This window comes from Athene noctua, chromosome 1 (genome assembly GCF_965140245.1).
Source record: "Athene noctua chromosome 1, bAthNoc1.hap1.1, whole genome shotgun sequence".
Classification (NCBI taxonomy): domain Eukaryota; kingdom Metazoa; phylum Chordata; class Aves; order Strigiformes; family Strigidae; genus Athene; species Athene noctua.
In genome coordinates, this window is record NC_134037.1 from 257,551,493 (window position 1) to 257,576,210 (window position 24,718).

Below are 24,718 nucleotides of genomic sequence, written 5' to 3' on the forward strand. Positions count from 1 at the left end.
AAAACCAGTCTTATTGCTACTTTCAACTGAACTATACAGCATTTGGAAACTAAAAAAGAAGTAAGTAGGGATTATTCTGTGCAACAGAGAAACTGAGATGATTCATATGTTATTAAATTAATGCTTCTCATTATACAAAAAGATCTAAAATTTACAGCCAAAGAATAGAGAACAAACAAACTCCCACAAATGTTTAATTGTGCTTAAAATGCCACAGAATAATTCGTTTTGTACCATCGAAGCTTCCTATCAAGTTTATTCCCATGTCCAAAGCTTGGCAAGCCAAAGTTTTCAAGCCACTGAACCTGGAAACAAAGCTAATTATCTGTTTCTTCTGTTATTCACTGCAGTCCCAAATTATAAGGAATAACATACAGTATAATAGAATAAGGCCTTTTCTTTTATCTCATTTAAGAAAAGCATACTGATGAAAAACAGTCCCTCACAGGATGATTTTTTTTCCCAAACTATTGAGTTGAAAGGTCTGAAGAACGTCAACAGTACCAAAAGGTTTAATTACATGAATTTAAATCATTAGAATGTTAATGAGACAAATCACGCAATTTACCAGTTGTATACCAGCTGTAAAAAGGAAATTTCTCTCTGATGGACCAGTGGAAAAATTACATTTGAAAATGCTTTGTGAATGCTAATCATTCCTGTGAGACCCTCTCCCTTTGAAAACAGGAATTTTCTGAGGATGATGGCAGAGAGGATGAGCAGAGCTGCTATTGAAATGGAAATGGATTGAAGGTACATTGCATAAAACAAAACAATGAGAGAGGTTTCTCAGCTGCTGAGCCAACAGCTAAAGGAAAGCATAAGAAGTCTCCATCCGGTATGTAACAACCCTAAAAATAGCCTGACCTTATTTAGGGATCTATCAGTTATGGCTAGTAATGTCAGAGAAAAGTAGGTCCATATTGATTCACCAAAATTTGAAAATTTATGCTTATTCCAGTGTTTAAAGTTTGACAATTATTTCTACATGGCATAAAATGGATTATTTTACTTTGTTATAGCAAATACAATTACAATTATAGTTATTTAAGATAAATTATATTTTAATAAAATAAAAAATTATATATGGTTTTGTTTTTTTAAAGAAGCATTTTTTTTGCAAAAACATGAGTGGACAGCATTAACCTGTTGTCATGAAAAGCATCTTAAAAAAACCCAAGTCAGAAATCAAAAACTAGTATGTCAAAAATTTTCCTGTGATGTATAATTTGCCCTATATATCCACTTGCCTTCTAATGTTATTCAACAAGTTAATTTAGATATGGTACCCAGATTTGTGGAATGCACATTCAAATGAAATAATTAAATGACAAGCACCTAAGATTAGAGAAAAACAGGGTATGAGAAAAAAAATGTGATCATAGGAAACATGGTCCAACTAGGAAGATCTAACATTTCTGCTTGTTCTTCCCATAGGAGGCTTCCTGGACTCAAAAGTGTGCTTTGAGGCCTGACAACAGAGGCTGAATAGTCAGGATCTAAGATGACTCTTGCCCCAGACATCAGCACTTATGGGTGTTTTAGACATGCTAAAGTTATGAGGGAGGATTGGCTACTCCATGCCCATGTACATCATGGCTGCCTTTAGCTTCGGACAGAAAATATCGTAATTTAACTTGGATCCTCTGATCCATAAAATAATTTCTCCCTATAGTGTTAGATGGTTGTCTGTGGTAACTAAAAAAGAATGATACCTTTCAGAAGCTTTAATAACTAGCTAGCTATCTCTAAGGATACTTAAACATTCACCAGAGATGTCCCTAGGCATTTATAGTCTTCCTCTAGGCGTGTTTGGAAGTCCTGACAGTCCTGAGAAGTCAGGTGCTTGACTCTTGTTCGAGTTTCAATATAATAATTAAATATATCTTTCTATTATCTCTCTGAACTGACCTCTCTGGAAAAAAATATTTTAGGGCATATCTACTAAATTGTATTTCCTGTAAAATAAATGATATGATGATGGCTGCATTATCATATAATTATCTCATCCAGTTTGGGAAGATTTTCCTCTGCCTTTCCAAATATTTAAGAGAGAGACAAAGCCCCACTAACACCCTGCAGTGTTATAGGCCCCACGTGGTAGTATTATAGGTTGAACTTGGTCTGGCTGGGATGGAGTTAATTTTCTTCACAGTAGCCCATATGATGCTATGCTTCAATTTGTGGCTGAAACACTGTTGGTAGCACATCGATGTTTTGGCTATTGCTGAACAAAGCTTGCACAGTATCAAGGTTTTCTCTCCCATTTTGCCCTTCCTGCCCCAACAGTGAGTTGACTGGGGGTGAGTGAAGGGTTGGGAGGAGACCCAGCCAGGGCAGCTGACTCCCACTGACCAAAGGGATATTCCATACCATATGAGATCCTGATCAGTCATAAGAGCTCAGGGGAAAGAGGAGAAAGGAAGGAATATTCATGGTTATGGCATTTGTCTTCCCAAGTAACTGCTACATGTGACCAAGCCTTACTATCCAGGAAATGGCTAAATATCTGCCTGCTGATGGGAAGTGGTAAATGAATTCCTAATTTTGCTTTGACTGCATGTGCAGCTTTTGCTTTCCTTATTTAACTGTTATTATCTCAATATACAGCTCTTCTTGCCTTCCCTCTCTTTTCTCCCTGACCCACAGGAGAGGGGAGCGAGAGGAGTGTTTGGCTATTGGCCTAAGCCAACGCACCACATGCTGTCCATAAACCTGTTTTTGAAAGGTTCACTGGGCCAGGAGGGGATGCACACACAAGCAAACGTGTATCTGGCCCAGTGACTACAGCACCCTCCTAGCAGAGGAAATACCATAAAATGAAACCAAACCAAACTAAATTGAACTAGTCCTGGGAGCGAGAAGGAAAACACAGGTATCCTAGCTCACTCCCCAAAATACTAGGTCGAAGGAAGAGGCCATTTGTCCATATGTTTGTCTGTCAGTCTCATTTTGGAGAACGATCAAGCATACAAATCCTGATCAGAAAGAAATGCCTATTTGTAGAACAAAGACCCCATGTCCTGTGGGGCACCATGGTGGCCTGGGCTCAGCAGATATGCTCCACCTTGACATTTCTTATTGGACAGTCTAAATAAGTCCCTCTTTGGTAACACTGCTGTGTCCCATACCTAAGGGACGTAACTCTTCCCATACACTGGGTAAGAGCAAGGGGAATAATTCAGAAATGTCTATTTTCACAAGCAGCACCTTCTGTTTATTTATCTAGTTCACATCATGTGCTGGAGATTGAAACAGCCCACAGATACTTTTCAGCCTATTGTCAATACTTCTCTTGAATGTGTTTGGTCATTTGTCTTTTTTTTTTTTTTTTTTAAGAGAAAGGAATACTAGTATAAAAGTAGTATTAAAGCATATAAGTATTGATAGACTGTGTTATAAGAATAAATCATATTGATTGAACATCTTGTCACTAGTGTAATTGCGTATGTATTTAGGAATTCTAACCCTGTAGCTGCAGAGTATCCTAGGCACAGGTCCAGTGCTGGAAATGAGAACTGGGGCTCACAATGTCCCTCTTGGTACATCTAGAGAACACTAAGTGTAAAATGTCTTGTTAAAACAGAAGAAAAGCCAGACCTATTGAAAGTGAGACCAGAGCAGATTTGATGTTAGGGAGGAAAACTGAGACTTAGAAATGACAGGAACTCTTTTAAGAAAGCTGAATACAAATGAACAGGGAAATTTTATCTCACTTTTCCACCCTTCCCAATGGTTGAAATTCCCAACAAGGAATTTAATTCTCTTCTGTTTTATGGCAGTGTCATTCTTCTAAATTAATTTTGGCTGTGATCTTTACATGTCTTCTGCACAATAATTTCTAAGTTTTATGAAATGTCAGAAACAAACAAGCTGGCCAGGACAACCCCTATTAAACTTCCTCATCAACAGTCTTCTAAAAGACAGAACCCAGCAATATGATTGGTGTAGGTGGATAAATAATTAGGCTTATGCATTGGTATCATAAGAAACAGATGTGGACAAAACACGACAGATGAGAGACATTAATTAGGAGCTTTAAAAAGATAACTAAAGAGGATGCGAGGAGAAAGATTAGATACTGGCTGGCTAGCTTTGTACTACTTGCTTTTCTTGCCTCCAATCATTTAAGCCTGTTACTCTCTTCATTACATATTCACTTTGTCTTTCTCTGTGTCTGTTATCTTCAGCCATAGTTGTTTTTACAGTCTAAAATGACAATGATATCAAATGCTTGCAGAAAAGCAGATTTTTTTAAACTCTGATAAAAACATGCATTTACTTTAGGGTAAATTTTTTTCTAGAAGTCATAAAAGAGACATTAATAAGAAAACATGAAGTCATCTAGTTTGTGTTGTTATTTATCATGAACAGCTTTCATCTACAAAAAGAATACAGACAGACAGATGAAGAGCTGCTTGCACCATTTTAATATTACAGTGTGCATCTATGTATCTTCTTAGTAAGCTAGGAGAAATATTCATATGGATAAGGATGAAAGGCTTAATGAAATAATTTTTTTTTTTCAAAGAAAGGGGAGTTTTAGTAAGTTCCAGTTTATGTGTTAAAGTCTAAACTACAAATTATATGTATATAATATGCTATAATTCACCCGAGTGTAATTATCATTCCTGATTTCTTCTAAAAAAGAATTAAGTCTATAACTGTAAAAGACAAGATTAATTGTAAGTTTTTTTATAACTTCTATGCAATACTGAATAGAATTTCTGTGGGGAAAAAACAAAATTCTATACATGAATAAAAAAAATACTTACATATGGGATTGTGTCCAAGGTGTCTGTGTTGACAATTATAGGGGCAGGGCTTGCCTGAAATGGGAAAAAAAAGAGAAAAGATATTTAAAAATCTGAAATTCATTAATACTGAAATGCTCATAATGATACATTAAAGTAAAAGTCTTAAAGGTTGTTTTGCCATTGAATTCACATCGTACAACAGTACATAACTTTGGGTACTGTTCAATCAAAGGATGAAGAAAATAGATTCTCAGCCTCCAATCCACAGCTCACAGTGGTCTTTCTTTTCAATTTCATTACGCTTTGGATCACATCCTGAATACATAATAACTAGTTATTCAGTTTGAGCAGAACTATAAGAAACATGATGTATCAACTTTGGCATGACAGATAAAAGTTGAAGGCCATAGGATTATAATATTTTAGGTTTTAAGAATATAGAATTATTTGTAAGTGTATTATCACTGCAGGTTAAACAAAGGATTTCCTTTTTAGAATCATAATTTTTACTTACATGAATACAGGAAGAAAAAGATTCTTTTTTTACAGTATTGATTTAATCTTCTTTCTATTTTTACATACTGTGAGACGGTCTAGTACCATCTACAAATGAAGTTTGCAATCTTCAGAAGGAAAGCATCTTTCCACTGCTTTAAAAACCAGTATCTTATTCAAGGCTAAAATGGATGGGCTTTGAGCAACCTGGTCTAATGGAAGGTGTCCCTGCCCACTGCAGTGGGGTTGGAACTAGATGTTCTTTAAGGTCTCTTCCAACCCAAAACATTCTGTGATCTATGATTAAAATAACAAACGTTTTTCAGAAGTAATTTTCCAAAGCAATTTTCCAAAGCATTCTCATACGATCACCAATTGCTTCCAACCCATTGAGAAACAAAGCCTTATATCTGTACCGGATTTTCCTGAAGTAAAACTGAAGAGATTTCTTGATCAAAAACTAGTAGTTGTGGAAACACTATACAAAAAATATTATTTAGGGGATTTGGAATTTCTTTTGAAATCTTTTACTGTTTTACTTCCTCTTACGAGCACAAGCAGAACCTGCATGTCCTTCATACTATCAGCTGCAGTTGTTTTCAGAAGAACTTTCACAGCCTTGCTGGATCCCTGTTTCAGTGCTATACCACCCTCATTGAGAAAAGTTTTCTCTTATATCTAATCAGAATTTCCCTTAATGCAACTTGTGTCGCCTCGTACTTCTGTGCATCTCTGAGAGGAGTTTGGCTTTGTTTTCTCTCTAACCATCCCTTTTATGGTGAAGACAGTAATCAGATTCTTCCCACAGCCTCCGCTTCTCCAAGCTGAACAAACCAAGCTTTCTCTTTTCTTGAATGTCCTGTGCACCAGACCCAGACACTGTTGTGTGTACCACTGTCTTGGTTATCCTCCACCCAACAATCTTTGGCATACCGGGGAGCTAGACCTGGACACAGTACTCCTGTTGCAGTCTCACAGGTGATGAGTAGATGTCCCTCAAACTGCTGCCTAGGCTGTTATTAGTGCAGCCCAGCTTGCTGTTAGCCTTCGCCACTGAAGGGGCACATGGATGACTCATGTGCAACTTGTCCTCCACACTACAAAGCTGCTGTCTACCCGGACTGTGCCGGGCTGGGACTGCTGCATCTTTTATTCTGCCCAGCTGCAGGAACTCCTGCCTGTTGTGACTGAACTTCGTGAGGTTCCTCTCAGCCCATTTCTCCTGCCTATTAAGATCGCTCTGAATGGCAACTGTCCAATATATCATCTGCTCTGTCCACTCTGGTGTTACCTAAAACCTGGCTGACAGTGCACTCTATCTAATCATTCTGCTTGTTAATGAAGATATTACACAGCATTAGCACCAGTATCAACTCTGTAGAAACACCACAAGTAACTTGCCAACAGTTACTGGACTTTCAACTGCCGATCACTACCCTTGGGGTCTGGTATTAGAGCCAGTGTCCCACTCATCTTCCATTACATCCATCCATTCACTACCTCTCCCATTTGGATACAAGACAGAGAATTTCTGCTGAAAGACTTGCTAAAATCAAGGCAAATGACACCTACTGATTGCCCCTCATCCAGAGAACGATTCATCACAGAAAGCTGTCAGGTTGGCAAGGCAAAATTTACCCTTTGTAAATTGGTCTGCCCCTTTGCACTCACCTCCCTCTGTCCTTCATGAGCCTTGACAAGGCACCCAGAGGCACCCACCAGGATGTTCGCATTTGTTAGCTTCCTACCTGATCCTCATCCCCAGGTTCTCATTTGGCCTGTCATCCCTTCCATAACAAAAGCCTGAGCATTTAAGCTGTTCCTTTGAATAGTGTGATCCTTCCCTGTCTAGCCTTCCTACAGATCCTGTAAAGAATTGGCTTTCAAGCCAGAATATCTTTCAGGGTTCATTGTAAAACAGTGCTTACTGAATTCTTTACTGATTAAAAGAGTTGAACTTCAATAATTATTTTGGTATTTAAAAGGTGGCTACAAACAAGATGGAGACTCGCTTTTTGCAAGGAGTCACATGGAAAAGACAAGGGAAAACGGGTACAAATTACTCCTAGGGAGATTCCGATTGGGCACAAGAAGAAAATTTTTCGCAGTGAGAACAATCAGCCCCTGGAATAATCTCCCTAGGGAACTGGTGGATTCCCCAACATTGGATACTTTCAAGATTCAGCTGGACAGGGTGCTGGACGTCTAGACAGTGCCTTTGCCAGAACAGTTGGACCAGATGATCGTTGAGGTTCCTTCCAACCTGGTATTCGATGATTCAACTTTCAAACTGATGATTTTCTGCTACTGAGGTAATCATTCTGATCAGACAGATGGGCATGAGGAAATTCACAGAACATAGTTTCAGATGGATATAGGGACTATAACCATTCAGGCATGACTAATATCATCAGGGAATTTTCCTGTTCTGTTCCTCCTGTTCCTATCTGTGCATGTGTATGTGTACGTGCATGTGTGGGACAGCGAGTCTGTGTGGTGATTTAATACAAACATTTTGATTCTAACATATGGTAATTTGAAGAATGCTGACCTCCTGAGCTACAGCATTGCATTTAAGTGCAGGAAATGGAGATGATTTTATTAGTTGTGTCCTGTTTGTAATGCACGCTTTAAAGAAAAGTAGGAGGCTTTAATCATGCAGAGTTGAGAAGACAGTTTGCAACCACTGGAAAGAGCCCTAAATATAATGCTAACCATAGAGTACATAACAGCATCAAAATAGTCCTGTAATCACAGTGAAGTTACTCAAGGAATAGGTCAAGAGAAGATCAGTAGCAACAGGGAGTCCGAAGGATTTTGCCTTCCAGGATGATGTGTCTACATCTATTCTGACTTAAGAACACATCACATGCACTGATTCTCTGAATCTCAAAAAATATACCCAGATATATGCACACTTCTTATAGAGAATGCTGATAAATCTATCATAGCAATTCATCAGCTCATCAATAATGCTTTCAGTTGTGCATAAATTAACAAATGCATGCAAAAAATTGCTAGATTCTCTGGTGAATCTCTGCCTACTGTGTCTTTGAGACAGCACCGCCTCTTATCTGTCACAGTCTGTATACCCACACATATATAAACCATCTATCTAAGTTTGAGACTGGGTGAGAAGAAAAAATGGCTTCCTGGAAGACAAAGATAATGACTTTATTCATAGCTCTGCCCTTTGATGTGCTCTGCAGTCTTAACCAAGACATTTAATTACCCTTTACCTAGCTTTTCCCAGCTTTAAAACAACTCTAGTAGAACTGGCTTAATTTGGTCAAAGATTCAAGAGAGATGATGCTTGGCAAGAACTAAATTATCTATATGTTGGGAGTTTTAAAATTTTACATGTCTAATTGCCTAATGTGCAGGATGTATTCAAATCAGCAGTAATTAGTTCATGAAAGAAACAGCCCTCTTTTAAGTCAGGTAGCATACAGAGGGCTCCCAGACTTTGCAATCAGATTTTAAAGATGGGAAGAGGCCTTTGTGAACATATTCACGATTTTGCGGCTGCAAAATAAATCCAAACCAATCACCCAAAAATGGGAATTTTACTGACTGTAGTGAACTGAGTGATCCTGGTTTTCCCTTTCCCCATTCCTCATGCACTTAACATTTCTACCTGAATCCTTACCATTAAGTATTATGCTGACAATGTAGCATGTGGGTTGTCAGCCTTGTAACTAGTGCTCCCTGCACAGACCTTTTTCCTGCCCTTGACTAGAAGCAGTGTTTCAGCTGAGCCATCTCTGTGCTTTGAAGAAAAGGCATCACACTGACAGCTGCAGTGACAGATTGGCATAGCTGGGACAAAACTTGAATAGCTTTGGGGAAAAAAAAATGAGGAAGATTTTTTTTTTTTTCTTCTTGAAGGATGTGAGCACAACAGACTTTGCTTCCACAAATATATATGAGATTGTTCTGCTTGCAGCAAGTCAGACAGTCTAGTTGCTTTTTCATGAAAAGCACAACTTAAAAGCAAGATACAGTGAAAGCACTTGAAGCCAGTAGAGAGAACAAGAAGGCACATGGTCTAGTTCATGACCATTTACTCTGCTACCAAATTCTCTACAGTGATGACATGACTCATACCTCTCAGACAAGATGAACCTTCCCTCTACACTAGTGCTAGCATTATCCTGGTTGACTGGTTTTACTTACAGAGTTCACAGTTTTATAGACTATCCATATTATATTGAATTTCATTTCTTAGGGAGCATTCAAAGCTCCTTATTTTAACTGTTCCTACTATGCAGTGCTGTATTCAACACCAGACCATGAAACTACTTGCATACATATATGGTAACTATTTCATAAATAACAAGCACAGCACATTACTTCTTAACCAGAAAACACTAAAACAAGTATGTGATAATTTTGAAACCATCCACCTATCTTTATTCCTAGTAAGTTGAGTTGTCAGTGGCTTATTACCATCTTTTGCAGACATCTGACTCTGTGGACTGAACGTCAGAGTTAAGTGCTCATCTTTCCAGGCAGCCAGCTCTAAATTCTAAAACACTCTCTGGAATATTCAGTTCCACTTTTATTTTACTCGAAAGTGATATCATTTTGTGTCTTAATAATATGAAGCGGAGCAGGCCCTACATTTGTACATGAATAGGGCACGCTGCATCTCTCAGATATAACGTGTCAGACTGTTTGAGGCCTTAAGAAGGTAATGCTGAATTAGTTTAGATTCATTTCAGATTTTCAAGTTTCCTTTCGCAACTGCAAGAAATATATTTACATTGGTACACAATGGCAGGAAATATTAAATGATAATTTAGATGTCAAAACAGTAATTCTCTGGCATGCTATGAGGCCTCAAGATCACAGAGCACACAAAACCTTTTGTTGTATTTACTACTGAATTACAAACTGTAAGACTAAGAAGGAGAAAAAGTAATTTGCTCATTATTAAACAAAAATATAAAAGATAGGGACCCTCTTTGAACAGCTAAAGAATGACTTTGTAGCAAACAATCCTACTTCTACTTCAAGACATAAAGCATAAGTCCAAAGCAGCTTTGCTTGCAGGCTGCAGCTGTCATAAATAGAAGAAAAATGCCTCAAGAAATCCTCGAGACCCTTCACTACATATATAATGCAACCTCACATAAATCCATTTAATTTAAATAGTGCCTTTCAAAGAAGGTGGCCTTATTTCTGGGCTTGGGGTTTTGCACTGCTTTTTACTTAATCTGTAGGAACAATTTCATATTTTAAATGGTAGCTGTGGCATTATTTAAACAAAAAAGAATTTAGACCTAAGGAAAACCTAAAATTTCTGCATGGATCCACAGGCTGCCAGAGGGAATGGCAAGAAAGCACCTGCTTTAGAGTTGCTGAAGTTTCACCTGTACTGATACTGCCTGTTACAGTTTGAATTAGCAATGATTAACATAATGGTAACTTTTTGCCCAATATCAGATCCAGTGAAGGACACAGAAATGTCAATGGAAAAAGCTCGATAGAGAATGAGAGATAATTATGGTACATCTGAATTTCCAGTGAAGATATTATTCAACTAAATGTTATTACCCATTACATTTTGAGGTGATAACCTTCCTATCAGTAGACAGGGTGGATCCATCTGTCTCATTCTAGGATGCCAAATGCCATACGAAGACTCACACAGAGGTCCCATTATCACATCTCTACTGACTCACAGAAGAAATTGATGCAAAGTGTCTTACACCAGTGCTTTAGCTTTGAACAGAAATTTAGGCCTAAAACCTGTTTTCAGATGTACCGCTTCAGCACGTGTTCATGGCCTTTTGAAAGGGAATGGGCCAAAACATTTATTAATTAATGCTCTGATCTCTGATCTTATCTCCACGATGCTTCAGAACTATCACCAAAGTGTGTCCAAAGCATGTCTCTTAAGAAAAATAACATTAACCAAGCCAGGCAATGCAAGTTTCTGGTATGTTCTGAAGTCCGGATATGGAAACTTTAGAATTGGGAACAAAAATAGAAATACATTCCATACTGTCTTTTGTAAGTGTATTATCTTCAATACTCTGATATCTGATATGTATTTTTTTTTTCATTTTATGTAATTCATAACAATTTTATAAAAAGATGTAGCATTTGGAAATTCTTGCCACTACTATCAATATCAGTAGAAAGATCCACTGCAAAAATGAAGTGTTATGGACTGATGCTACTGAAAACCTAAGAGCTAAGCTAACTTATTTTATACTATGAAATTACCAAAGGAGGTTATATCTTCCATTTTAAACATCTTAATGACATTCTGTTACATCTATCAGACCTAAAAAATTCTGGTGAAAGTCCCCGCATAACTGAAATTAATGGTAAAACACTGATCTGCTTCAACAGAGTAAAAATTTGAAATAGTATGTTTCTACTCAATATTAGTTTTGTTTCTCTCCTGGCAGGATTTATAGAGCGTGCATGCACTTAACCAGCATGTTCATGAAAGCATTAATAAGGAAAAATAATTTAGGACCACTTAAATTAATAATCTTTTTTTTTTCAGATTGTTTTGTATCTTATTTTAAAAGAACGTTAGCTAACTATTCAGAAATTAAAAATCCAAGAAAAAAAATTCCACAGACTTGTTAACAATGGCAAATGGTCTCATTGACTTGGGCATTCCCATCTTTTATTAAACATTAACTAATTCTTCTACAGTGTGCCTAAGCATTAGCAATATTAACCACGGATTGGTGCAGATTTTTTATAAAACAGTGTAAACCTCAAGAAGAACTGCACAACAAAAAGAACAGGAAAGTATTCTGAAATACCTTTCAATTTATTTTAATATGAACATATACATTAATTCACTACGTTACTCAGGAGTGCAGACTACTTCATTTATATATTTTTTTTTTCTCTCTGGATTTTGAACTTTTACAGAAACTATCAAGGCTAAGTGAAAAGAGTGTGTGTGTGTGTGTATGTAATATATGCAGACAGACACCTACAAGCATACAAACATGCACATGTATGCACATAGACTCCAACACAGACCAGGAAAAAAGTAGGCACCCAGTCTTTAGGCATCTTATTTGACTGAGATGCATGCCACAGTACCTGATTCAGCCTTGATGTGCACAAAGATAAAACTCCTTCCAGAGAGAGGAAAACAAAACCAAAGGAATTGCCATTCTTTCCCTCCTTTCTCTTCAACAGTGAAGGCTGCATTGCCTATGGCATGACTTTTTACTTTTTAAATCATGGTACACCAAGCTCACAAAGCAGTTATCCAGTTATCTTACTCTGTTACCTTTTTACAGCCTGAAGTACCTGCAGGTTGAGGGTAACACTTATTCCTGTGTGGAGATGTTACAACCACCCTCAAAAACACACAGACGTAAGAACTATAAATTAATGCAGATGAAGACCACAAAAAATGAATGTAAAACTAAATGTGAAATAGGGAAATTAACAGAATTCAGTATCTATTCAAGAGGTTTGTCAGAACATAAATCCCAAAGAATGAAAGACATCTGCTTTCAGGAACTAATCAATTACATCGAGCACTGTATGCAGCACCCCAGAAATAATGGAACTGGTACCAAAGAGCACTCACCTCTGCTTCGCAAGAGCAGAAGAGACCGAGACTTACTGGTGCTTCAGCTAAAACTTTCCACAAAGAGGAAAGAATAAGAAATACAGAAGCATCTTTAGAGTTTTACAGAGGTTCTTGGGTATAACAGAAGTAACAAATTCACCACTGATGCTGTTAAGCACTGAAGCTGTCAGAAGAGCTGGGGGTTACTGTGGTCCATAATGCATCAACTTAACTCTGTTCCAGCTAAATATGTATAGGAGCAAAGCTATTTTGCCAAATGCTTTCAGTTAATGGATGTATGTTTAACTATTTAGGAAGAACTTAAAGAATTAAACTTGATTCTGAATATCTGCAATAAATATAAAGTCACATTGGTCTGTGCTGGAGCAAAAGAGAGTTTTGATTTTTACGTAAGTAGAAATAAACTTCTAAATTAATGTCCTCTGGAAAAGTTTTAATTGATGTCCCAAAGTGTCCCTTCATGTCCCAGAATCACTATGTGATGAATAAAATTAACAAAATAATTCCAAATATATCGCTTGCTGACAGCTTGTTTCAAACCCTAAATCACTGCAGGACCACTGCAATCACAGTGTTATTTCAGAAGATAAGAAACATCTGGGTGTGAAGTGAAGCTATCCAGGTTCAGGGCAGGTCAGGCATTTTGCAAGGTTTTGCCTCATGTGGTATAAAATGCATTTCTCAATGGAGATGCACTGTTATATAAACTACAACTATTTGGTATTTTACTACAGGGCTTGCCAACCATTTTTACTCTTAGTTTTCTCACTGACATCCTTCTGCCTGAGAGACTGGGTGCTCTGTGGGTGACTTGCAGGACAGCGTATGCCAGAACTTCCACTTTTTCCATAATTTTGCAGATTGTAGCACCCAGCAGGAGCATCACAGGCTGCTGAGCTTAGCAAGGACTCTCCTCGTGAGTCTGTGTCATACTGTCAGGTTGTTACTGAAAAAAGAGAATGCTCCCTTTAGGATTATGCAATCTTGTTTTAGGATAGGTGGTGGAAATACACGCAAGCCATTTTCTTTTTGGTTTTAGGACTGATTTCTCTCTTATTTTACATAAAAAGTTGCACGGAATCAAAAAAACAATTCTACTTCTAGACTTTGTACCTTGTTATTCCTTAATCTGCTACATTCAAGTGCCTCTTTTAAGTAACACGCCTCTCATATTATACCTGCCTTCTGCCTTTTACTGGGCACATACACCAGACCACAGCTCCATGGTGGGCCCTCTGAAGGGCTGGAGCAGAAGCAAAAAGTGAGGAAAAAGGAGCAGCAGAGAGAAAGCATCACACCCTGACCCCCAGCCCCAGATTCCTGTGCCACCCTCACCTCACTGCAGGGACTGTGACCTGCAGTGGTACCTAGGAGGAGGAGAGGTGCCTGGAGTGAAGCTGAACCAGGCAATGAGGTGTTTTCCCTAAGTGTTAGTTTAACTGTTTGTCATCTTTGTTTCTCAATACCCAACTCAATTTTAAAATGTTTATATTAGCTGGCAATAAAGTTAAATTCCTTTTATCAATTCTGCTTTGCCTGCAATACACCTATTCTAAAATTTCACTGTGGAACAGATATTTGTTCAGAATCTTTTATCTGTTCATCCTATTCTCTGATAAATCTACAAATTATGTATTGGAGGTGAGACTGCAACAGCAGAAGAAAGTAAAAGAACAAGGTCTTTGGTTATATAAGAAAATGTTTACTTGATTAGCAGAAGCAACAAGAGAAAGTGGGAGGAGTGCTGCAGCCACAAGGGAAGTTACCATGTAGAAATAGAAACACATAAAGTAGTAATTGATTATTGTTCATAGAGGAGCTTTCCACAAAGAAGGAAAGCTACACCTTCTTCTCCTAACATATTAACATATGTTAAGATGCTGTTGCTGTCAACCTCTTAATTCTTAGAGCATTTACCAAAAATTTTCAAAACACTAAATCAACACAACATGGCACCACAGGTTTGTAGAATAATGAAACCATATGAAGGGACTGAACTTGAGATGAGTAGTAACAGTGCCTTAAAAGCAGCTCTATGATACGTCATTGCTTAAGTAAAGAAAGTGCCCGGGGTCTTTGTAAGTCTGAGAAGCACAGACAACATGACTAGAGGGTACAGCAAGACTGACAGTCTTTCAAAGAGCTTGTACACGATCTTAAAAATACACCTTAAATCAAAATTATAAGCCTGGAAAAAATGAAGGCAATTCCTCTCAAGAAATAATCAAGGGAAGAGCATCCTTGTGAATCTAACAAAATTAGATTAGGGGTGCAAATAGGTGTATCAATACTGAAAAGACAGACTTAAGAAGTTGGACTAAAACAAAAGGAAGAAATGTAGAAAAAAATTATTTGATGTTATGAATGATGCTGAAAAACTGTTCGTATCAGGAAAACTATACTTGGCTCATCTTCAGCAAATATTTTGCTATTTTTAACATGGGAATATTTTTCAATTTCATGCCAAGAGCAGGCAAGCAGATTTTATACACTGATACAACTGTGGCGAATGCAACAAACTGAGTATAATCTCCCTAGAGGAGAGATAGAAGCCTTAGCGCCTAAAACTCTTTGTATAAACTTACACTAAGCACTAAAATACATACTGTAGGCAGTACTCCCATTCTGGCAGATGGGCAACATGACCTATGAGGCCTTACCCCATCTTCACATTTTAGCATTCTGTCATTTCTGAACAGTGTTGTTTGGGCTAGAATTGAGTGTAGAGACACTGAGTAAAAAAACTATTATCTTAATCTGAATTAAAATAGATGGGGGCAATTTTAACAGCGACTTATCTAGCAGCAAGTAACATGGCACTTTTACTGATGAGGCAGTCATGAAAAGTAATACAAAACACCACTCTGAAATATGATTGTTCTTAGATTATAGGATATCTTTTAGTTACAGATTTCAAGACATTTTCTGCTGTGTAAAACACAAAAACCTAGGATGCTACTATTTGTATACATTAATAATAGTGACCTGGACAGGACTAGGAGAGTTCCGTACTCTCTGGATTCACTGTGTGAATGACTAAATGTCACTTATCACACAAAATGAAACAATCTTCCTTGTACACAGAGACAACATTGACTTCTCCCTGTCCATGTATTGAACAATGAATGTAACAGAGACATAAAACCTAAAAACTGTCAGAACTGATCTACAAGATTGAGAATACGGGTTTGCAAATCAATTAGGAGAACTTCAAATGTCACAACAACCTTCCATGCATTTACATGATCCCCAAAACACTGGAACATTAAATGGTTCAGAGCATCAAGGCAGCCTCTTCCTTTAATAATAACAACAATAATAATAAGCAGCTCCTGTATGTCTGTCTCTGATATGATGGTGTTTTGTTTCTCTGTTTTTAATGGAAAAGCTCCAGGAGAGGACTTTCAGAAATAAGCTTTGATTACTGTTACAGGGAAAAAGAAAACATTTCCAGACAAAGCAAGCGGTGGAAGTTATGCACTATATATCAGGTGCTAGGAGAGAACACCTGGAAAAGGACTACGCATAGCATTTGGTAACACAGATGGAGCTGGCTGCTTAAGGCAGGATGTAGGTAGAATATAGGCATCGGAATTCAGAGTGCAGTCCTGAAAATATTCAGCTTTAGCAACTCAGATTTCCCTCGCACCTGTACAACGGTGCTTCAGCCTCAAAAAACAACAACATTCACACACGAGGCAGCCTTTATCAAAGAACCATTTGGATAGATCCAGTCTCTTCCTACCCTGTGGTTTTAGGCGCCAATTCCACCCTCCAAATGAAACGGAAAATTTTCAACACATCCCCCTCATCCGGTAAATCATGATGCCTGGCAGAAATATCACCTTTACCATTCTCAGCCTGTTGTAAATCCTGACTTTCGCCATTGGACGTCTGGGGAAAATTAACACATAATCTGATGGTCCTTTTCAAAAGCTAACCAACTTCACAGGCAGGTGCACCAATTCTGAACACTAACATATAAAAGCCCCACTGCAGACCTGACCCGGATACTAAATAAATGTTTGGTTGGGAGGACAAGAAATGGGAACATCGTGTGCTTCAGAGGAATGGGAGAAAAATGACATAGAAAATATTACAGCAAGAAGAACACAGACTCTGCGAGAGGCACCAGGGTTTTTTAGGGCAGCCGTAACAAGGAGAAATCAAGAAATTCCAAAGTTAAAGTCAGCCCATCCTTCACATGCTACTATATGCTTTGTGACATACTTTGAAATGTCTTCTTCGATTACAGTACAGGCTCTCTGCTCACACACAAACAGGGGTCCAAGCATCTTTTGCTATCAGCCGATCTGGTATTAAAGGCACTTAGTTTTGCTCACTTACTAGGTCAATACTGAGCTGATAGAGATAGTACCTAAATAATTCTTCAGATTGTTGATAATATAGTTAACAGTTCAGATATATGTATCTTCTGCAGAATATTAGTGTCTTTTCAATTAAAGATACTCCATCAAAATTATATTTCACATGAAATAAAGATACATAGAAGAAAGCAAGATACTCTCCTCACTAGCACACTGTCTGGCTTACCTAACCCAGGCAACAAAAGCATCACCCTGCATCTGGGATACTACTGCATATGGGAAAATAAATATTTCCAGTGCACATGGCACTAATGTAAGTGAAATGTTTTTCAAAATATTTGAATGTAAAATATGATTAAAAGGAGTAATGCTTATTGATGTAGACATAGATCAGTCAACTTAATTGTTTTATTTTATACACATTATACAATATCATATTCCTGTATGCCATTTGGTGATAAGTAGTAATACCCATATGTTCAATTTATATTTATTAAATACAGTTGAGAAATACTTTTTTCATTTAAAAGCTATATCTCAATTATATAATTTTCTGGAAATGAGAATCATATGTAATGTAGCTATCTCTTTATCATTAAAGTAATGATAAAATAGAAATGTTGGCATTATCTTTTAACTCCAGATATATAGAACTATTCATCTTTCCTCCAGAAATCACCAGCTTTTATTAAAGGCTATTCTTCCTCACTTGCCCATCGATCAGTAAGAAACACAGAAGACCTATGGTCAGAGGTCCGAGTTCATTCAGCTCAACAGAGAAGTACAGGTTTAAGCCATTTCCCCCCCAAAAGAAGCCTAACCCTCATAATTTAAATTTTAAAAACATGCCTTATTTTAGAGATATGTTACAGTTTTCCTTACCAAGACAAAAGAATCATAAGAATCTTGTTCCCGATTCTCAACAGCTGAAATTGTTTTCAACCAGAAGAGATAGCTTGAAATATCAGACATTTCAGAATGCTTCATACCCAAAGCTGCAAGATTAGTAGGACTGAGGTGAGACAGACTTGCAAAAGGAGGACTTTGGCTGTGTTACATAAAGTTCTTAATTAGATCCTTGGTACAAATTGCTATCCTAAGAATAAAAAGTTAATCAAAAAGCTTCATTGGAAGGATAGGAGGGCAAGATTAGAGCCAAGACAGCTGTTTCACTTTGCGATAATCATGCAACTGCCTAACCAGATAGCATTCCACTATTCAGAAGTGAAAATATATGTGTGAAAATTAGAACGTTCTCTTAGTGTTACTTAGGACTAAATTTTTGACAGCTGATTTTCCTCAGTGGAACTCAGGAGAACACCCTACATTTATATTTCAATGCAGCAAGCACCTAAACTCTCAGACCTCCTTAAAATCACAGCCAAGATGTGTTCATGAAATGAGGGAAAATTTGAAAGGTACTGAATACTGAATTGGCATGAGAAAAAGCACTGCAAGGACTTCTGGTGACAAACCACAAGAATCAAACTACAAAGGTTTGTTTAATGTGACTAAATCCAATAAAACTACCCTAACAATGACAGGATAGCGACAAATGATTCCTTATCTCTCCCAAAGAATGCTGTTAGAGTCTCCACTGCCAAAGAGATATTGTACAACTGAGACCCCTCTTTACCTGCTGAGGTTTATTTTCCCTGAACTTATGGGTGGCATTATCACACTGCTGAAATGACAGGACTTCCATCCAGCAGTGGACAGGCATATTTGTTTTACCCATGGTAAAATCCTGAGCCCACAGAAATCTTGAAGATTTCAAAAAGGTCAAGATTTTAGTGACGGCATCTTTTGGGGAGGGTATAGCATACGTGCAGGCTGTCTGTTCAGACAATTCACATAAAGACTGACACTACACAGACTTACTGGAACTAGATGTCACCCTTTGCCAAAAAAGCTCTAAAGCAAATCTGAATGTCAGAGTTGCTAGGCAGTCATAATGAAATGGAAATATCAGGTATGAAGGATGAAATACTGGAAATAACAACTTTCATATTCCCCAGGTCCTCTCCTTCTCATAACAGATTTCCAAAAGGAAGTAGGAAGTAATTATTTGTGGAGGGGTAGAAGGGCTGAGTGGAGAGAGATCGAAAACTGCATAGTACTAGGGTCAAGGGTAGGAAACAAGTGGCCTTAAAAAGTACGTCCTTCCCTGTCTATTAAACTTTTTCTTTTTGTCTTCTAGTAACAATTCATTTTAGGACTCCAAATACCCATGGTCAAAGTTAACTGAAAACCAATGTCAGATGGACCAAAAATATTTGAAAAATCAAGTAAAGTTGAGCAACTAAATGTGATTATAAAAAAGAAAATAGAGAAGAAACATTAAAAATCCTAAAACGTTGCCTGGTTTAGAACAAAACATTTTATTTCAAAAACCATGAAAGCCTTTCACAACGTAGCTTAAGTACATTTTGATGAGCAGTTTCTTAAAACAATTGATATGAAGATTTTCAAAGGAAAAAAAAAAGGTAAACAGCCTAAATACAAGACTATTTTTTTCCCTGAGCAAACCAATTTGTGAAAAGACCCAAAGGAGACTGTAACAAAACCTGTGGAGTTTTGCAGAATGGAGATGAGGAAAGGGAGACAGAGAGCTGCTTCCCCCTGTCCACCTCTGCCCCTGCTGTTGCTTTGGTTAATAAGAAAATTCTACACTGATTTAAATGTTGCAAAAATACTTCACTATTAACTAAAATGTGATATCCCTGCAAAGCTGTTCATGTAGTGGAAATTCTGAAATATGTGAACTGCATATACCAAGGAGATTCCTTTCTGTTAAAGCTCCTTCCATGAGCATTCAGTACATTATCTGGTGTAATGGCTTGAATAGACCTTTTGTTTCACCCAGTACAGTTGTTTGTCATCACACAACACAATCAGTACCATTTGCTTCTCAGAAAAGTGGAAGACTTAGAAGTGGGAGCATAAATAATTAGCCAGTTCTTCACCAGTTCAAATAGCTAATGATTAAAAATGGTTTAGGACATCAAATGGATCCCTTGTGATAATGGTTGCGGCTACTTTGTTTGTTCTATTTCTTAATAAACTCATAAAATAAAGTTTAGTTTAAGAGTACCTTGTCTTGTAAATTTGAGAGTTCCAAATGGACCGTGACAGATAGAGCTGAGCCCATCAGCCAAGCTGGTGGCATCTCTGTGAGAGCATATTTAATAAAGGCGAGAAAATGCCGAGGAGGAGAGAATGAGGGACCAACACAACCAGAGCAGTAGGAGGTCTTGCATGGCAGAGAAGGCACAGCCCCAGAGAGACTGTAGAATCAATCACAAAATTACAGAATGGTTTGGGTTGGAAGAAACCTTAGAGATCATCCAGTTCCAGCCCCCCCTGCCATGGGCAGGGACACCTTCCACTAGCCCAGGTTGCCCAAAGCCCCGTCCAACCTGGCCTTGAACCCTTCCAGGGAGGGGGCAGCCACAGCTGCTCTGGGCAACCTGTGCCAGGGCCTCACCACCCTCACAGGAAAGAATTTCTTCCTAATATCTGATCTAAATCTACCTTCTTTCACTCTGAAGCCTTTACAGCTCATCCTATCCCGACACCCCCTGATAAAGTCCTTCCCCAGCTTTCCTGTAGGCTCCCTTTAAGTACTAGAAGGCTGCTCTAAGGTCTCCAGGAGACTTCTCCTCTAGGCCGTAGCCAATGGATAAGCCCAAGCTGAAGCAGGTACTTCCCCAGGGGGACTGCAGCCGTGGAGGATCCATGCTGGTGAGGAGGAAACAAGGAAGAAGGAAGGCGTAGTGGAACAAATGTGTGAGAACAAAGGAGCAGCAGAGAGAAACCGCTACATCCTGACCCCAACCTCCTGCACCACCTGTCACCGCACCAAAGGGACTGAGCGTAACCTGCAGCAATAACAAGGAGGGAAGAGAGGTATCTGGAGTGAAGCTGAGCCTGGGAAAGTGGGAGGAGAGTTTTTTCCCTAACTCTTTTTTTGTTTCTCAATACCTAACTCAGTAATTAAATTTTTATGTTAATTGGCAATAAAGTTAAATTCCTCAAATTGAGTATGTTTTGCCTGTGACAGTAATTGGGGAGCAAATTCCCTATTTTTATTTCAGTTCATGAGCTTTCTCGCTCCTGTTCTTCCTGTTTTCTCCTCTGCCCTGCTGCAGGGGCAGTGAGCAAGTGGTTGTGTGGGTGCTTGGCTGCCAGCTGGGGCCAACTCACTACAATGTGACCTAGCATACCTCCAATTAAAACACATGTCAGGAGACTTTCCATCATAGTTACAAAATGCTCTTACCTAAAGATACCTAAAGCTTTTCCACTATCTCTGAAAAACCACTACAGATGTGTAATACCTCAGGTCAAGACAGTGATGACAAAACATGAATAATGAACTCACAATGAATAAAGATCAAAGTATCACAAAAACTGATTCAAGTTCATCAAATAAAAGCTCATACAGTGTATAGACAAAGGCACAACTGTCCCAGATACCCCCTTATGTTTTATAGGAATAATGGCATTCCAGGTTCCTTTATGCCTTACATGTGTAATGCCACTTATAATACACAGATATTTCTATGAAAACAAGTACTGCTGCCAATCAAGTAAATGTTAAGTAATTAAACTAGTAAGATTATTTTTTACAATTTGATATAACAGATGATCTGCAAATAGCCCACTATGTCTCCAGCAGAGAATCTTAGAAATTACTTTAACCGTACTTCACCCTTTTACATCTCTCCAACTGGATTAGTGCCTTCCTATGAAACATTAAAATGTTGAATTTTAAAAATAAATTTTAGTAGAGAATACCTTCTATAAAGCTTCATTGGAATTTTGCCAATGGGTTGTTTACAAAGCTCTAATACATTAAGAACAAATGACTGAGATAACTGAGTGATTAACTTTGCGAGTATTTTACATTAGAAGAACAAGAACAATATAGCCATGCAATTTTACATACAGGTGTATTTATCTATGGTTGTAGAAATGCATGTGCTGTTTAAGTCTGAAGGGCATTGGTGGTTGTTCTTATTGAATTTTCAATCAAAGAGTAAGAATAGTATAGTGATTGCTAGTTCTACACCAAAACTCCTGCATCACAATGGCTGAAATTTTGCATTCGGTAATCAAAGACAGCAATACTGCTTTGTAATATTTTCAGTCCAACTGAAATCCTAGTCCACTTACTCTTCCCACTAGTGCTGCAGTAGTTAAAGATCAGCCATTGCAGCAATTAAAATCTACTTCTGTGGCCTTCAAACTCCTTTGGTGGATTGAATCTGAGTAAAAGACATATATAAAAATATGATTTTCTTTATTCCTCTTGTCTTCCAATTTTGCTACTGTAGTTTCAACATAAATTAAAAATTATAAATAAAAACAGGAGTAGCATTTTTTGTGTGTTTGATATTTTCAACTTTAAAAACATCTTAACTATTTTTTTTTAAATCCTGGCAATTCACATATCAAATAGATTTTTTTATGGGTTTTCCTTCTTTTTCTTTTTTTTCACTTTTAAATAGAAATGGAAAAGACAATAGCATGAACTAAAAAAAAAAATCTAATAACTCAATAGAATTTCAGGTTAGAATACTACTTTGGTTCCAGTTCAGCAGGGTACTTAACTTTTGGGCTGAGTTCAGCATTCAAATTATTGCCAGTATTGCCAAGTCCCACTAACACAGACTGTTTCAGCATGCTTAGGGAACAGTGTTAAGCACTGTGCTGAACTGTGGTCCACAAAGTTTTCACTTCCCTTTCTATTGCCATGGCTTTATTGAACTTCTGTTTTTCAGATGTCCCTGAAGAAAAATACTGTCTAAGAAGTTTCAGCTATCTTTAATGACTTTTTTTCAAGGTTTTTGCTCTTACATTTTCAGTATTTTCTCTTCTCATTCCAACTTTACCAATTTAGTAGCATGAGAACTGGTTGAACTGTTGTCCAGCTTTGCACAACATCCCAGCAATAAGGTTAGCTCAAACTGCTGAAGCAGTCATCCTGTATTGATGGAAAGGCTTGAAGAAGTAGTGCTGGTTGAGTAATTGCTTTGTACCTTCAAGCCAATATGTCCATCACCCCAAGAGCACAACCCTTCCTTTAGCTGGTTTCTCATAGATAGAATGATATGATGCAAACTGACCCACTTCAGCGAAGACCTCACTACCCACTGCACAGCCGTCTTTATTACCATGAAGAACCACTAACCTTGAAAAGATAGAAATTCCATCAACATACACATGCTCATGGATCCAGGAAGTCACTGAGATCTCCAGCAAGGGGACTGGGCTTGATGCCACACCTCCATGGTGGCCACAAGCAGCACAAGCCCTTAAAGGTCCAAGGGAGAACAGATTCTAGATGCCCTTCCACATAGATGGGTTAGCCAAAACCCAGCATAAACCAGCTAAAAATGAGAGTACTTCAACAAACAGTGCAGGTTGGTCCAGTCCATCTGTTGTCTATGGGACTAAGCTATGACAAAGGAGTTGAAAATGCAAAGCTCCCCCTCTGTTTTATGTATAATCCACAAAATGTTTGTTAACCTCCCAGCCTCAGCCTTCCCAGTCTGAAATCAAATGAACACTGACCTAACTCACAAATGTATCAGAGAACAAAAGAATCACATAGCTGTTCCTTCTGAGGTGCTTTAAGAAATGTCAAGACATCAGGCAGTAATGACATCTGGAGAGAACACAAACAGGATCAATTTTGCTTTGATCACCTTCCCTGCCCCTGGTTATTTGTTGAACACCAACTAATACTTCAGATTGCAAAAAGAATTTGCTTCATCTTTGTGCTTTTATTATTGCTATTATTATTAATAAAACCAAAAACAAGCTCTGTCACCCCTCATCCCCCTGCCACCAAATGTTTCTGATGTGGCAATTCTGTTCCCTTTTCCATTTTGCTGTTCTGTCGGATTTGCTGAACTCTCAAGTGCAAGAGGTAACATGATGAAATAGAAACTGGCACAAAGTACATTAAAGTTATTATCACCTGAGGACAAATCCTGGCAAGTGAACCACAAGAAAAAAGACTTCCATCTGGAAATAAGACAAAGAGCATACAGGTAAACCCAGTAATTCCACTGTTTAGGCAGCCATTCAAAAATGTTAAAAAACAGATGAAGTATGAAAGAAAACTATGTAGAAGTAATGGGGCTTTTCAAAAAGAAGACAGAAAGAGGGAAAGGTGAGAAGGAAAACAGGTACTAAATTTCCCCAGTAGCAAAACGTGTTTTGAAAGGGCAACACATAAAGTGAGCAAAAGGCAACCTTCTGGTTTGACATGACAAGGGCTACCATCAGAAGATACAAGGACCCGAGAATTACTGATCTGATGAGCTTTTTAGATTTTGGCCATTCAGCAAAATATTTCTGCAATTCTGCATTTTCATCCACTACAAAGAGCTGGTTCATTCCTTTCTGTATTCTCCGTATGATTAACATAATGTTTTATTTCTTGGTACATGGAATAGTTTAGTTGTCAGACAACAACCAGTGCTTAAAACCAAAACAACTAGGAGTGATAACCTCAATTTCCAGCACAAATTATTTAAAGAGTA

The 24,718-nt window shown here is 37.9% G+C and overlaps 1 protein-coding gene across 24 annotated transcripts in view; it reads right to left on the reverse strand.

The window, feature by feature from the left end:
- The window catches only part of DLG2 (discs large MAGUK scaffold protein 2), a 1,037,827-nt gene that overhangs the window by 419,407 nt on the left and 593,702 nt on the right, over positions 1 to 24,718 (reverse strand). For all 24 annotated transcript variants that reach the window (XM_074917829.1, XM_074917850.1, XM_074917842.1 and 21 more), the window contains one exon: positions 4,776 to 4,829. In XM_074917829.1, coding sequence (XP_074773930.1) covers positions 4,776 to 4,829 — 54 coding nt within the window. The remainder of the gene's footprint in view (positions 1 to 4,775; positions 4,830 to 24,718) is intronic.